This window comes from Megalops cyprinoides, chromosome 25 (genome assembly GCF_013368585.1).
Source record: "Megalops cyprinoides isolate fMegCyp1 chromosome 25, fMegCyp1.pri, whole genome shotgun sequence".
Lineage (NCBI taxonomy): Eukaryota > Metazoa > Chordata > Actinopteri > Elopiformes > Megalopidae > Megalops > Megalops cyprinoides.
The window spans coordinates 10,664,356-10,681,162 of record NC_050607.1 but is presented as its reverse complement, the minus strand read 5'-3'; the positions used below and the strand labels follow the sequence as shown (position 1 = coordinate 10,681,162).

The window sequence follows — 16,807 nt, the reverse complement described above, 5'->3', positions numbered from 1 at the left end:
GATTTGGCTTCTACTGCCATGGTTAAATAGTGATACATTTCTACTGATATATTCTGCTATAACTACTACTAAATCCAAATGTCTTTATCAGCTCTGTGTTGGTGTAAATATCCAATGGATTGTTTTAGTGAAAATCCCAGAGCACTTGCCCTGGATGCAATCTGCCTGTGACCACTGATCCAGGATCAGCAAAGCCCATCACAATCCCAGCCCAAGCCATAATGTGTGAAGAGATTAAACAGATCAGTGTCAGTTTGTGGCATGAGAATCGACGCACGGCCGTGCACAGCAATAGAGATGGATGTATTCTAACACAAAGAACCAGAACATGAACACAAGTCTTCTGCTTTTCTTTATACTGACTTCAGTAAAATACATTGATTTCAATTTACAGGAGAGAGCAAAATTGGCAGCCCTACTGTAGGAGCGAGAGGAACTGTAACAGAAAATTCATTTGACATACATTAATCATGGATTTCATGGCATTCAACTTCAATGTTTCATGGCATTCAAATAGTTCGGATGTATTCGCTGAGTGATTCCTCACTACTGTGATTGATCCGTACAATCAAATTGCTAGTTACATGCTTCAAAGTTCTGACATGTTTACACATACATTAACAGTGCAAAAATCCCACACAGGCATAAAGACACAGTCATCCAAAAACGGTGGGCATTGATGTATGAAACAACCAAAATGTAAAAATCCTTCCCACGTCCCCGTCATTGGCAATCTGGTTCCATTCAGGTCATGTGTGCTATATTAACTGGACACGTTTACAAGGCCCACATGGAAAAGCAGACATGACTCCCCACCCTGTACCAGGGGACTTGCACTAAACATCACAACAAGGCACTTGAGTAAAAATTAAGCGCAACGAGCAAAATATTCCCTCTCGCCCCACCTCGCACATTCAGGTTTCATATTTCTTTATTAACCCTGGCCCAGATCACACGCACATACACACAGACACACACACACACGTATGTACACACACACGTACACACAGACATGCTTGCATACACACTGAAACCACATCATCTTCCCTTGGTTTACTGGCCCCCGCATTTAAAATCCCACATGGTGGAGTTCCTGCTGCGGCAGGTGATGAATGGCGCGTCACAGAGAGCGCCCCCTAGTGGAGCATAAGGAGATGGTGTTTCCGAGCGCCCAAAGGTCCTACATCAGAGGCACCACTGGAGAAACACTGTTACTCAGGCTCAGATTGTGCAGGCTGGACAGGGGAGTGTGAGAGAGTGAGCCCCCCCTGATTTTGGGGGGGTCCAGTTTCCAGCCTCATACCCACACTGGAGTCATCCTGGCGCCAACTCAATCCCAACGGGTGATACGTTTCTTTTCTCTCTCCCAAAGCATGTCCCAAGTTCCTTTGAGGAGATTTCTTCCTGCTCTTCCTCCTCTTTCCTGCCTCCCACTCTGTTCTGCACCCAGACTCACCCAGAAGGAGGGGGAGGAGGAGCGGGAGATGGAAGGAGGAGAGAGGAAGAGGAGGATGCGGCCCCCTCCCCTTCAGACTCGCTGAGGGTTGGCCTCCTTGCTGACCCTCCGCCTGGGGAACAGTCTGCGCTTCAGCAGGATCAGCTGAGAGAAGGACAGAAAGACGGGTCACATGACCAAAGCATCATAAGGAGAGGAGGAGGGGCTTGTCACAAATAGCCACACCCCCAGTCAGCATCAGAGGGCAGGCATCAGACCTACAGGCCCCTCCCTGCCCGACAGAGCAGCCGAGGAGAACGGGCGCTCCTAAAGGTCATTCCTGCCATTAACCTTTCCCCAGGCGGCAGGCGAGAAACCTTAGCCCCTCTGCAGGCTGAAACACCAAGGCTGCGCCTCCAATAAACATGAGCCCCCTGCATCTCCAGGGGCCACACTGAGCCATGTCTGAGATTTGGCCTATGGCGGGAATGTGACAGCCATCCCCATCAGCGCTCGCGTTCCTGCTAATACCCCGCATCGCTGCAGTCCCTCACGTCCTGTCTGCATTCTCGGGGCCGACAATAACAGCACAGGTAGAAACTCTGCTTTACCATAGATAGAAAACAGGTTCGCCACAGATATAAATACAGTTTACCACAGATATTAATCCCGCTTTACAACAGAGTACATCCTGCATCACCACAGGTGTAAATCCCATTTACCTTTGATGTAAATACAGCCTACTATAGATATAAATGATGCATTGCCTCTTTAAGTCTTGCCTAACAGCTCATGTTGATTGTTGCTGTTATGTGGAAATAAAACATTTTGACATGAATACCAATTTTTTGGTACTTTACTGTAGGTATGAAACAAGTAGATGTACCTGTTCTGCAAAGAAGGAGATGATGGTGAAGACCACCAGTGTCACCAGCACACAGTGAGTCCAGAACTTCAGCTTGTCTCTGTACACACGCCTGTAAACACACATGCATGCAAGGATGGAAAATTAGTTATAAACAAGTCTGAAACACACACACACCATACACACCCGCTTACAAACACACGCAGTTACTTGCACACACAGCAGATGTCTGTATTTACGTCTGTCTGTGTGTGCTCTGTACCCATAATCCTCCACTCCCGAGCAGGACCGTACCATTCCTGCAGCTCCCCCATGTGGAGGAAGCGGTTGCGGTACTCTCTGGGCAGCTCAAACTGAGATGGGACGGGGAACATGGACTCGTAGAAGTCCCTCAGCACCGCCTTCACCGTGGGCGCGTCCTTGTGGCTGTGGTCGATGTTGTCATTCAGGCAGATGAACTTCCTGCGAGGGACACGATATGGTCACAAGATCAGAGAGAAGAAAGGGGCGTGATATGCAATTGTGATGACTTCCTGTCTCTGCTGGAAAGCAGGCACCAGGCTGGACACCTGCAGCACACTGAGGACCCTGCCTACCTGGGGTTCTTCCTGATGTCATCCAGCTGCCCCACCACGTGTGACACGTTGGTCCGCACCATCTTAAAAGCGATCTCCTCCTCCCCCATAATTTCAAATCTGCAGATGGAAGACACTGTTTGTGTTGGCCGTCAGCTGCCGCTAAAATGCTAAACCATGAATGCGTCAGGGGAGAGCGCACATGGACCAAGTCCAAAGAAGGACAGAGCAGCAAACAGCTGCTAATTACCAAGCTCACAAGACTGTTACACAAAGCACAGCAGTTATGAAAACAAAGGAAAAACCCTGAGAGGAGAGAGCTTTAGTGCCCCTCTGGCCCCTCCGTGCAGCGACAGGTGCAGCGAGGCACGCACTTGTATTTGTTCTGGTCTCTGAAGGCCTTGTGGATGCGCTCCGTGATGGGCTTGCAGTTGATGACCAGTCCTTTCGTGACGGGTGGCTGAGGACAAAGAAAACAGCCAGCTGTTATATACGTCCAACAACCAGAGGAAACAATGCATTTAATCTCTCCTCCACTTCAGCAGTGAGATGGAAACTGACCTGTGATGCAGGTCTTTATCTTACACCAATAATGTTGGCACTAGAGATCTGGCCAGAATGGGGAGTCACATAAATCTATAATGTTGAATGGAATATGGACATTTAACCAGTGCAGAACCGCAGTGACCCCCATGTTGCTGAGAGAGACTGGGCCAAGGCTCACCATGCTGGGGTCGTAGTAGGCCTCCTGGGTGGGGCTGACCGCGTGCAGGTGGGTGACGTTGCTGGGCAGAGTCTTTGAGCAGTTTATCAGCATCTGCTCCAGGCCTGTCAGATCCTGTGAGAAGCAGAGCCGGTTAAACCTGGCAGCAGTGTAGCATAGTGGGAGCAGGACTGAAACCAAAAGGTTGCTGGTTCAAATCCCCACTGGGGCACTGCTGCTGTACCCTTGGGCAAGGTTCTTAATTTAGAATTGCCTCAGTAAATATCAAGCTGTATAAATGGGTAACAATAAAAAAAATTGTAACATACTGTAAGTAAGTTGCTCTGGATAAGAGGGTCTGCTAAATGACAATAATGCAATGTAACCTCACTGGTCTCAGACTCATCACGGCACTCTGGCCACTGAGTCACAGAAGCATTAATACTCTTTGGGCACTGTATCTCAGATGTATTTACCCTTACTGGTGTCATTCTCAGATATGTTAAGCCTCACTGGGCACCAGGTCACAGCCATATCAGTTCTGACTGAGCTGAAACTTGGATAAGTTAAACTAAGTAGGACCACCCCACTCCCCAATCCGGACAGCACCCGGACTCTGGACCCGAACCTGCAGACTGAGGGGCAGCTCGTGGATGCGTGTGGCCAGCGTTCGGATCTCGCGGTCGGACAGAACCCCTGAGCGGTCGGTGTCAATCTCGTCGAACACCTGGGAGACGTCGAGCTGCTGGACGGCGCTCATCAGGTAGTAGAAGTAGGAGAAGGCAAACTGCATGTCCTCTGAGTGGCGCACCTTATGGGAGGATGTCTTATCAAACTCTGCAGGAAACCTGGGGGACAGAGAGAGGGAATGATAAGAGGATTATCAATCAAAACACAATTGGTGAAGGATTGTGCTTCTGAGAGGGACTTGGTAAAGATGGGGAAAACATCTAGACTACAGCAACATAACAAAATGCTACATTAACATGTAGAAGGCTAGCTTTTAGGGGGCGCTCCTTACATGTCCTGCAGTTCCTGCATAACGAGCCGGTCGATCATGTGGGGCATGTGGGCGGGGACTTTGCGTGAGGTGAAACCGAACTGCCCGTTCAGTAGCTTGTTGACGTAGCGCAGGGAGTCGGCGAAAGTGTCGTGCAGCCTCCGGCCAGCGGCGGCGCTGTTGGACCGGTACGATAGCTCCCTCTCCAGCCGTTCCTCTTCCTGTGGAATACATTAGGGCACACAGACTGAGCACTGTGTCCCACACCATGCTGACAATGCAGGCATGCTTAGATCATAAGAAAGTAGAGGACTGGGTCATGATAACAGCCTTTTTCTTGCTTGTCAAGCTTTTTCTTGGGGGTGCAAAACAAATTTCTATGCAAACAGACATTAAAGTATTAATCTAGTCTAAATCTAATCTAATCTAAGATAAGAGCAGCCAGTGATAAACCTTCCCTTCTCACTCCTTCTCTCTCAAACGGCCACGCAAAGACACACACACTCTGAGCTTCTCACCTCCAGGAGGTCATGGAAGTACTTTCTCCTTTCCCAGGGGAGGAAGCCACGGTCAAAGGAGGTGTAGTGTTGGAGGCTCCAGCTGAGGAGGCCCCGGCTCCCCGCCCTCTGCCCGGCGCCCGCCTCCTGGGGGGCGTTAGCCTCCTTGGGCCCTCCCTCTCCATCCCTGGTTTTGGAGCTGCCCCCTACCAGCGCGCTCAGCAGTTTGGGCGGGAAGGGACTCTTGGTGGCGAGCTTGCCGGGCCCAGGGATTGGCCCCATGTCCTTCACTGGCCAATCGTTGATTTGAACCTGAACAGGAGAGGGTGTAACCTTTCCCACCTCTCCACCCCCCACCCCTCCTGGTTTGAGGGATGCCTGTTGTTGCTGGGCTTCCCCTTTCCCAGTCTCCTCTGCTCCCAGGTCTTTGTAAGGCTTGTGGGAGAGGGAGTGCTGTTTAGTACCAGCAGGGGGCAGCCCTGGGGCCTCTCTGTGCTTCTCACGCAGTTCTGGCGTGTCGTATGGCTCCAGCAGTGTGGCCTTGGTGAGGTTGTAGCCCTTGAGGGTGATGTCACCCGCCAGTAGCTTCTGCTCCAGCCGCTGCAGCTCGCTCTGAACTTGGGCCGGGAGCAGAGAGACGTTGAGCGCGGGCACCTTCACAGCCGCCTCCACCGCTCCCGGGGGCCTTTTCTGGACCCGCGGGCCCCGCTTCTCCTCGGGGACGTCCCTGAAGGAGACCTCGGGCTCCGGGGTCGCCTCAGAGGGCCTGGCGTCCCCCTCGGCCTCCCTCGAGGCGCCGTCCTGGGTGGCATTGGCGCGGACGACCTCGCGAGTGTCCACGTTGACGGTGAGGCCCATGCTGAACTCGCGGTCGTCGTCGCCCTGGAAGGTAAGGTTGTAGCGCACCTGCGTGGCGTTCATGCCGGAGTGCAGCAGCAGGTGGATGCTCTTCCACTTGTTGGCCACTGACGTGTGGCGAACCACGGGGCTGTCGCCGACCTGGGCGTCCGACACCCTGCGGGCGATCCCCGCGAAGCTGAAGTAGGGCCGGGTCTCCCCGCGGGGGAGAGAGTAATGGGTCTGGTTCCTCTGCAGGGTCACCTTGTACAGCTGGCCAAAATGATCTGATGGATACACGGGACGACCAATCAGCAACAAGCACCTTCATGTGATTCTGAAACCCCATGCAAGAGGTCACAGCAAGGCCCCTTGATCTTGTACCTATCCCACAATCCCATGTGCTACAATGATTAAAAAATTTTAGAAAAACTGTCCAATATTACAATACTTTTTTTCATAGCCCAACATTCTATGTTGGTGAAAAAGCAAACTTGCTGTCTCACCTTTCCCACAATCCCCCACGTCGAACCCGCAGGACAGCACGTTGCAGGCCTGGTCGCAGAACTTGTCTGCCAGCCAGGAGTTGGCACAACCCTGGTTGCAGTAGGACACGCCCCCTATGCCACCAGCCCCAAACTGCCAGGGCTGGCCGACGCCCCCTCCAGCGACTCCTGCTCCGCCTACCGCCCCAAATCGGCTGCCCCCTGCTGCTCCTGCAGGAGGAAGAGGATGGAGAATGAATAAAAAACAGAACATCTACTACCATAACATCCCAATCTACCATCACAGTACATATATACCAACAAGATACACCAATCTACCTATACGCTCTACCAATCAACCAACATACTATACCAATTTCAGAGATGGTCACCTTGACACTACGCCAATCTTTTAACTGTTCATTACAAGTGTGAGGCGGGTGAGAGAGGGTGGTACGGGTAGAAGAGATGGGTGAGAGGGGGTAGTCTAAGAAAAAGGGGTGTCTGAGAGAGGATAGTTGGAGTAGGATAGGGGTGGATAAGAGGGGACAGTTTAGGTAGAATGGGATGGGAAAGGGGGTGCTTCGGGCAGAAGGGAGGGGTTTGGGGGGGGATAGTTAACTTAGAAGGTGGGTGTCAATGGGGTGGTTTGGGTAGAAGGGGGTGGTGAGAGGGGGTAGTTAGTGTAAGGGGGGGTGTGAAAGGGGGTAGTTCAAGAAAACGGGGGGGGGGGGGGGGGGGGGGGGTTGTGAAAGGGGGTGGTTTGGGTAGAAGGGGTGGGTGAGAGGGGGTAGTTGGTGTAGAGGGGGGGTGTGAAAGGGGGTGGTTCAGCAGAAGGAGAGGGGTGTGAGGGGAGTACACGGGCGCTGCTCACCCAGGCAGTCGCCACCGTCCCAGTCGCAGGCAGAGTTGTTGCAGGCTTTGTCACAGTAGCCATCTTTGATCCAGGAGCCCGGGCAGCCCTCTGCACAATTTGGCACAGGCCACGTGAGGTACACCTGCGGAGAGAGGACAGAGAGGTCACGCACACCTGCAGACATTACAGTCAGGTGGGGAGCACCCTCAGAGAGAGGGGGGGGGGGGGGGGGCACCTGTGTAGACCAGAGGGGTGAGGCACGCAGAGCTGGAATGTGGTAGGAAGAAGCAGGAGGGACAAAGACAAAAAAGGATTACACAGCTCTGAAGACCAACTCAGGGAAACGGACTCATTTGTAAACACTGTGGCTCACATGCAGACAGCTGTCCCACCCGTGCTGACCTTCTGGCCCTTGGAGTGGCTGTAGAAGTCGTCCGGCCACACGTCCTTCCCAAACATGACATCGTCGTTGAGGTAGATGAACTTCTGAGAGAGGCCGGGGATGCGGTGGATGTGCGTCTCAATGGCAGGGGAGCTGAAGGTGGGGAGGTGGCTCTCGTTCTGGAAGATTTCCTGCAACGCGGCACGAAACACTAAACCAACACACTGACAGCACAGCTACACAACACAAAAATACAAAACCACCACTGCACAAAACAGTGGCAACACTGCATTCATTCTGAAAGATACCCTGCAAATCGGTACACAAGACTAAATCAACACCAGGTACAGCTACACAACACTGCACAACACAAAAATCCTACTATGCAACAGTGACACCACTACACAACTCAAAAACACCACTGTAAAAACAGTGGCACTACTACACAATGCAAAAATACCACTGTACAACAACACTACAACACACCAGGAGCACCACTACAAAACACAGTGAAACCACTAAACCAATACACCGACAGCAATACCACATTACACAGTTACATCAACACAAAAACAGTCCATGAATTACTACTGACAAAAGGTGAAAGGTGAAAGGTGGCACTTCTCACATGGTGTGTGATGACAGTGACGCGGGGGTTGTCCAGGTTGAGCCAGGACGGGATCTGCCCGTTGGTGACAATGAAGACATGCCGCACCCAGGGGGCGTGTCTCTCCACCGAGCGCAGCGAATAGCGGAGCTCCTCGTTGTCCTCGAATCGGCTCGCCGAAACATCCTCGTCCTGACGGGGCTGTGGAGTGGTAGGGGTTAAATGCACATACTCTATCAAATTTATCAAATGTATTCTTAATCGTCTTCTTTAAGGCCATCTACTTACTGACAAAATAATAATATCAATAATAACTACCTACTCCACCCAAGAGTTGGATCTATAGATTGATCAATAGTTAATCTTCCCTGCTCTGAAGATTATCAAACTGATAGGATAACACATGCTCTGAATGGGGCAATTTAGAGACACACTGTTCCATCCACCTGTTTATAATGACCAAATGAGAGCCTTGGATGGGTACTGACAGACAGACAGACAGACAGACTTACAAATAGTTACACTGACAGACAGGCAGGATTGGTAACGGCTGACAGACAGGAAGTGACGAAGAGTTATTGACACCTGGCTGATGGCACTGAGGTCCCAGAGCAGGAAGGCTGGGCTGATGGTGAGCTCCTTGCCATCTAGGGTCAGGTTCTTCCGGGCCTGCTGGGTCAGAACCCCAAAGTCCTGCGGGCTGTTCAGGTGGAGCAAGGCGATGCTGGCCTCCGAGTACAACTGCAGCTAGAGAACAGAAACACACAGACAGCTTAATACAACACTCAATCAAACCACACACCACACAGACCACTTACAGTATACCAAACACAATCCAAGGACAAAAACCAAACCACACAACACTGGGAATGTGGACTGAAAAAAAGTGGGAATTTCCCTCGCTCTGTATTTACAGATTAATCAGAACAGCCAGCACTAATGCTAAGAGGTGAAGGGTGACACATTTGGCCAAAGGGATGCCAGTGGATAGAGAGAGTGTTCAGCAGTCAGAGTAGACCGTCTTTGATTTTTCAGCTTTTTAGCACCATCTTTAGAATGGAACTGCACATTAACTGATGTGAGGAAACTCTGAAGAAACCACACTGTGAAGAACACTGTAGAAACATTAAAACATTAAAACAGAAACATTGTGGATCCTCCTACACACCTGCCCCCAGCCGAGAAAGTAAAAACTCCTCTTCGAAAGGAGGAGGTATTATTCAGGCCACCTTATATTTGAGCCTATACAAAACACTGAACACACAATCCCACTGCTTAAACCAAGTCACTGGACACTGGCAGTGCATCCTTCACATACCACAGCAAAACGAAAGGCTGACAGAGTGAGCGAAGAGACAGGGCTATAAGGTGACAGAGGGTGACATGGCAAAAGAGAGAGAGAGAAGGCGAGATGGTGACAGTGAGAGAGAGGGCGAGGCGCTGACAGGGTGACAGAGCGAGAAAAGGACTCGGGGGGGGGGGGGGGGGGGGGGCTTTCCTGGAAACTGACATCATTCCTCAACAGGACAGCTCTGTGTTTTGGGCTGTGGAGAGTCTACCCATATCTACTGATATACATACACACACATACACACACACACACACACACACACACACACACACACACACACACACACATACACAGATTAAATGACATTATTCTCATTTAGCAAATGCTGTTATCCAAGGTGACTTAAACAGGTTACAATGTTATCCATTTATGCAGCTGGATATTTACTGAGGCAATTCTGGGTTAGGTACCTTGCCCAGGGGTAAAACAGCAGTGCCCTAGCAGAGAATCGAACCAGCAACCTCTTGGTTACGAGCCCTGCTCCTTATTGCTATGCTACACGCACACATATACGTTACCAGATACACACACACACACACACACACACGTTTTATTCAGCATCTCCCGTTATTCTACATTACTGCTCTTCTATCCTCCTCTATTACATTGTGCACCTCCCGGTGCGTGTCTGCAGGATTACACGGCCTATAAAACTCCACAACTGAGTCACTGCTTAGCCCCGCACTGACGGGAGGGAATCCGAGTACTGGGAAAACCTTTCCATCTTTATGGAGCTGGCAGAGGGGCGACCTGTTGGCCTGTTAACACGGCCATAAACACGACACTTTCTTCGGGCGGGTGACGGTGTGAACCTGGACCCTGTGACTGCGGTTGGGGGGGTGTTGACGAGATGAGGTAATGCCGGTGCCCCTTTCACCTGGCACAGGGACACTCTGCTCCGCTCCCCGCCGCTGCGCTTATGCAGAGACCATCACATGTTCACGATTCACACATACGCACACACTTTTAATATGTCTGTAATGGCAGCTATAAAACTTCAGTCAGGTCTGCTAAGCTGTCAGTAAAACTCAGAAAGGTCTGTCACACCGGTACAGACATTTCCACCTGGTCTGCAAACCTGACAGTAAAACTGTACACCCTGAGGCACGTCAAATAACCAAAAAAACAGCACAATAATCACAAAGACCTGTCAGAGACAAGCTGATGTCTGTCTGTGGGCCTATCAGAAAAGAGAATGTCTAAAATTTGGCCTTCCATGTCAAAGGGTGGTTTTTAAAGTGTGTGCAAAAAATGAAGTTGGGTTCCATTTTAGTCAATGGTGCTTACCATACCCCCCCCACCTCACAATGCTAGTCAGTTGCTCAGCTTGATTTGATTTCTGCCATGTCATGTTAGAAATTTAGGCAGTGCTCATGAGCAAACCCACGGAGGCGCCCCAAATTCGACGGACCCACGAGATCCTAACAGGGGCACGCCCTGTGCCAATCACAGAGAGCCGCCACACGCGAACTCGAGTGCGTTATACGTGCAAACTGCAGGTCAGTCAAACTCTGCTGACCTTTCTGCGCGCAGTCTTGGCGGCGCAGCGGTCCAAACAGTTGTTCTAAAGTTAACCCCCGATTCCGCCGGCTTGGGTTTCACTCTAATCCTGCTCCTGCGGTCACATGACCCGCTGCAGGAATCCAACGGACAAAGCCTTCCGCTCTGGGGTGCTTTTCAGCCAGTGTAGAAGGAGGCCTTCCAGACGACTCTTATAGAAATACATCTGAAGACAAAATACAGCTAGCTCAGTGATTGAGAGCACTGAGTTGACTCCTTATGTGGCTTTTTGCTTGTGACATACTCACTTGTGAATTGCGTTGGATGAAAGCGTCTGCCAAATGAATAAACGGAAATGTAATGCAATGTGGTTTGTGTGTGTGTCTATGGACCAAGGCGTGACACCTCTGTTGTGGGGGTGCAACAGGATGGGGTGTGAGGGCGGGGCCCCAGAACCAACCCATGGGGGGGGGGGGTGTTTTCTTTGAATTATTTCAAAGTAATCCACTCTCATTACTGACATTCCCCCACCAGAAATATCTCACTGATTGACAGAGCTCTGATTGGACAAGAAGATGAAACAAATTTGGGAGGGGAGGGGAAGGGGGGGGGGTGTGTGGAAACAATAACACTGATTATCTTCTCATCCCGGGGACCTGTAATTGCTACAGATTTAAAATAGACAGGGATTAACTGTGAAAACACTGTGCCATGCCTCTACCTTAAACTGGTGCTCCAACCCATTAAATAAGAACTTGGACTACAGCACCCTACACTGATGTGCAGTTTAACATCGTAGTCACTCCACAACCACAGAACAACCAGGCCTGAGGAGACCAGGCCCACTTCCAGCAAATAAACCCTAACTGGTATTGAAAATGTGAAACCAGAGCACCACCTAGTGACAGAGCAAAGCCAACAACCGCAGCAATACTCCAAAGGTACTGTACATCTACACAATATGAATAAAATGTGCAACTACATGCAGCAAAAACCTAGAGCCGCTACATTATTCCAGATGGAGACAAAACACTGCGAAAGATCAACGTATTTAGTTGATATTACATTGATATCACATATTAAGATGATAGTGAAAAGCCACCATATCTTTTAATTAAAAATTTACACTTTTGCCCACTGTTCTTAACTTCAAGAATAAAAATATTCACTTAAATAGGCGAGGGTGCTCAAACCAGTTAATTTTTGCTGTAATCTGTTCAGAGATCCTGGATTTCAGTTTCAGGTTACAGCGGCTTCAGGGAGTGCATGTATGTGGACAGTTGGTGGTTTGCTTAATGATGCGCACCTGTGAGCGATTAAGGTCAGCTGTAAATGCTGAGTGTGACAATGGAGAGGAGCTTCACTGTGCTGTAACACAGGTCTGCTGTGGGTTTATATCACAGTTTAATTTCTGCTTACAGTTTTTTAAAGAATATCCCTTTTTTCACTTTTGACTAGGTGCCTCTCTCCATGTTTACACATGCAGTACATGGGCCAGACACTGTAGGAAACTACGAAACTGAAACACTGATGCTATAGGAGACTTGCTAATTGACACACACTTGTGATGTAGACAGAGCATGGCTGGTGTCCATGCTCCTTGCCTAAGGCAACACTGCCCTCTGCTGGGTAGTATCTCAAATCACAGTGTAACTACAATACTGTCCCTGGGCTGGTACTCACTGTAACTGAGCTTGGAGTTGAGGGACAAGGGGTGTGTCACACCTGTTAGAGACTGCAGGTGACAAAAAGGAGGCGGGTCTTTACCTGTTCAAGACTGCAGGCGAGTGAAGAGGGGCGGGTCTTACCTGTTTGATCTTGCTGGTGACTGCAGAGGGAAGTTTGACCCTCAGCTGCTCCGTCTCCTTGAAGGACGGGGGGAAGCCGCTCAGGTAGGCTAGGCTCTGCATGCGCACCACGCCTGGAGCCTCCTTATCTGTAGTCTGCACGGGGACAACAAAACTCAATGTCCCAGAAGTCTTTGCATAGGGGATCATCTGCACAATGCACACACCTCAGAGGCAATATATCAAACATTTGACAGCTTCAGCAGCTTTCAGAAATAGCTCAAGGAAGCAGTGTGATGTGCAGTCGCGTAATGGGAGTATTTGTAAATGTGTGACAGTAGAGTAGACGTTCCCACTCACCAGGTAACCTCGCAAGATGGAGCGCTTCAGGGTGTTTGACATGTCTGTGTGGGCTTTATCCGCTAAGAGACCAGAAAGAAACACTGTCACACAGAGAATCAGAATGCGTGTGCGTGTGTCTGTGTGCATGCATGTGAAGTGCAAGTGTAAGTGAGTATGTGTGAGAGACTGTGTGTGTGTGTGGCTGTGTGCGTGAGGGTGCACCTTCGCTCTGGGAGTGGAACAGGATGACGGTGACGCTGGTGGCAGGGTTGCGGGGCTTGGCCACCTGCAGCAGCTGCTTGGCGGGGGTGAGGGAGGGCGAGAGGGCCGGCAGGTCTTTCAGGGTGACGTTGGCGGGAAGGGCGGGGTCCAGCACCAGTATGGGGGCCGCGATGCAGTGGGGCAGGAGGCACTCCGGCTTCTCACTGCACACAGGAACATTTTTACAACATTAGAGCTACACTTGCTCTCATGATCTCACTCTTTAAATACAGGGTTTAAATGAAATCAGAGACCATGACAAATAACTGATCTGGTTTTCTGGTTTTAATGAGGACACTTTCTGCAGTATGTAGCAGTTCTCTACAGTCCTGTCATATGACCACACCTATCCCATTTATTACTGTAGAGAAGATTTATTTGGAATTTTTTTTTAGAACACACCTGCTGTGCTGACTGTGCTCCACATCAGCGTTGTGACCACATCCATAACCAACTATGTGCACACAGTAAGCTGACTGTGAATACCCTGCACAATGACCACAACCCAAATTTACGTGACCCAACCCTAACGTTCCCATGACCACACCCTGAACTGTGACCACACCTTGCCCTGACTATGACCAATCCCTGAAATCAATGTAAACATACCCTGAGCTTCCCATGATCACATCCAGCAGTGGTAAGGCTGACAGTGATACACGGTCGGTGCATGGAGGCCTGTATCAGTCTGTTAACGCTCTGCAGACTCACCTGTTCTTGGGCACTTCAGTGGAATCAGTGGCATTCTTTCCCAGCACTTCCCTGTAACATCATTACAGGTACAGGTTAAAAACACATTGGCTACAGTGGAATGGCAGAGCCTGAGAGGATGACTGTGTGCCGTATTGGTGTGAGGTATTAGTATGTGTTGTACCTGTATGCTGTATGAGTGCACAGTGTGTTATGAGAGTGTGCCAAATCAGAGCATACAGTATCTGTGTGTTATTTCAGAGAGTGCTGTGTCTGTGTGCTATTTCAGAGAGTGCCTTATCAGTATATTAGACTATATCTATATCACTATATCAGAAAGTGCTGTTTCAGTACGCCGTATTACACTGTACTGTATCAGTGTAGTTTTATCAGAGAGTGCTGTCTCAGTGTGCTGTATTAGATTGCGGACTGTATGTGTGTGCTGTATTAGATTGCGGACTGTATGTGTGTGCTGTATTAGATTGCAGACTGTATGTGTGTGCTGTATTAGATTGCAGACTGTATGTGTGTGCTGTATTAGATTGCGGACTGGATCTGTGTGCTGTATTAGATTGCGGACTGTATCCGTGTGCTGTATTAGATTGCGGACTGTATCCGTGTGCTGTATTCGATCGTGGACTGTATCCTTGTGCAGTACCTAAGCGCTCTCTGCTCCTCCTCCAGCTGTTCTCTCACGGCGCGTAGCTCCTTCAGCAAGTCTGTGTCTGTTCCGTTCACCCAGGTGTACACCACATCGATGGGCATGGGCAGGCACAGCCTACAGCAACACAAATGAGCATACAGCAACACGAGTCAACTTACGCAACAAGTGTTAATACACACAGCGACACACGAGTCAAAAAACAGCAACATAAGAATCAAAAAAGGGTAGCATATGAGCCAACACGCTGAAACACTGGCTCTCCGGGCCTGTGGCTGCGGAACTCACCGGTTCTGGAAGGACTTCCCTGCCACATTGTCTCTGTAGGAGTCAAACAGCACATGGTACTGATCCCTGCTCCACTCCACCAATACCTGCAGGAAAATGACATCACCAACCAATGGAATCCATAGGTCATCCCGTGTGACATGGGGCCAACTGTGGTATGACCCTGTCGGATTATTGTTAAAGATTTGCATAGTTTCAAATCAAGCCAGCATTTATTATTCATACTGAACCTGAGAAATGACTAACAGACGTAATTCCAGTTTTATGCCTACGCATACATGCTGTCATTTTTGATCTACACATGATGTAGTCACAAACTTGGTGTCGTATTACAGGTCTTTGTGTTCCCTGATGCACTGTACCCTTTATGGTTTGCCGAATATTTATATGTATACACTTTTCTATTTTTTAAAAATGTATGAACTTCAAAAGGCTGATTGTTCCGGGCGCACAAATGCTACCCAGGTGAAGTTATTCACCCCCATACCAGTACGCTATGACATATATGGATATGTGCACCATGCTGGAGAAGCGCAGTCGACAACAACAAAAGCTCCACGTAATAAATGAACATGCTGTCCGTCAGACAGACATTCTTATCGCTTATTACTCAATGCCCAAAACCCGCAGAAAACACGATCAGTTTCCCAACCCAGGATTAAAATCGTAAGACCCTGACGTAGCTGGGAACCTAGCACTCCACATGAATGTACACAACTGGCTAGCTTGCTAGCTAATGCTCCACAGCACACGAAAAACTCACGGTGACATTTTTCAAAAAAAAAAACATTAAGTTCCATTCAGTAGCTAGCTAGCAAACTTACCTATTTACAGGCGCACAAAATACGATTTATTATGATCCGTTTGAGGTTGTCAGCTGTTGCGAAATACAAAGCCAGCTCGGCGCTCGCTAATCAGCAGCAACACTTCGATAAGAAGAGGAGCACGGGTCTCCGAGGGTACACCGACCACCAGACTCACCTCCCCGAACTGAAAGGCGGACACGATCATGAGGACGATTCCTCCAAAGCAGAGATAGAGCCCATACCGATGAGACAGGCAGGTGTACGTCTGTCTTTGCAGGAGTTTGAGTAGAGAATTGATAAGCACCATGGCTGCCCTCAGCGCTCCATGTCTTCCCTATACATTCACCATCTGTGCGAACGTGTTGTATCAACCAGGAAGGCAAAATGCAAGAGAAACGCGTATATTACTTGAGACCTGTCACTTCCATAACTGCGCTGTTAGTATCTTCACTTCCTCAGTGGAGGTGATCAACTGCTCGTTCATATCAATAGCTTAACATTTACTTCAGCACCCTCTATCGGTTTGGAGGCTTTATCGGGCTTGTCCAAGACCCCGAACTGTAGCCCATATTAATAATCGACATGAAATCGTATTTCACGGTTATAGCAGGACAGTATATATTTGAAAGTGACGTTCCCTTCCTAGCATCCCTAAAGCAGAGAACTTGTTTAGTTCGTCTTATTCACAACTTTACCGTGATCTCGGATAAATTATCTTTGATAAATGAATGGGGGTTTAAAGTCTGCAAATCATTTTAAACAGAAGTTGCCGAGACTATTATCCACGTTGGTAAATAACGGAAGGATCTCATTACTGTCACAATCGAACTGTTTCTGAAAAAAAAACACGTTTGAAAAGAAGGACCGTCGGAAATAAAG

At 49.3% G+C, this 16,807-nt stretch overlaps 1 protein-coding gene across 1 annotated transcript; it reads right to left on the bottom strand.

The window, feature by feature from the left end:
* Positions 1 to 349: 349 nt before the first annotated feature.
* gnptab (N-acetylglucosamine-1-phosphate transferase subunits alpha and beta) lies at positions 350 to 16,384 on the bottom strand. The gene is made up of 21 exons (XM_036520411.1): positions 16,104 to 16,384; positions 15,123 to 15,208; positions 14,832 to 14,951; positions 14,195 to 14,245; positions 13,445 to 13,647; positions 13,241 to 13,302; positions 12,902 to 13,036; positions 8,828 to 8,989; positions 8,264 to 8,443; positions 7,656 to 7,826; positions 7,272 to 7,395; positions 6,419 to 6,628; positions 5,097 to 6,199; positions 4,600 to 4,799; positions 4,207 to 4,426; positions 3,600 to 3,713; positions 3,250 to 3,335; positions 2,897 to 2,995; positions 2,595 to 2,762; positions 2,322 to 2,412; positions 350 to 1,600 (listed from the first exon to the last, which is right to left on the bottom strand). The coding sequence occupies exons 1-21, from the start codon at positions 16,233 to 16,235 to the stop codon at positions 1,529 to 1,531; spliced, it is 3,789 nt and encodes a 1,262-aa protein (XP_036376304.1). The 5' UTR covers positions 16,236 to 16,384; the 3' UTR covers positions 350 to 1,528.
* Positions 16,385 to 16,807: the final 423 nt, after the last annotated feature.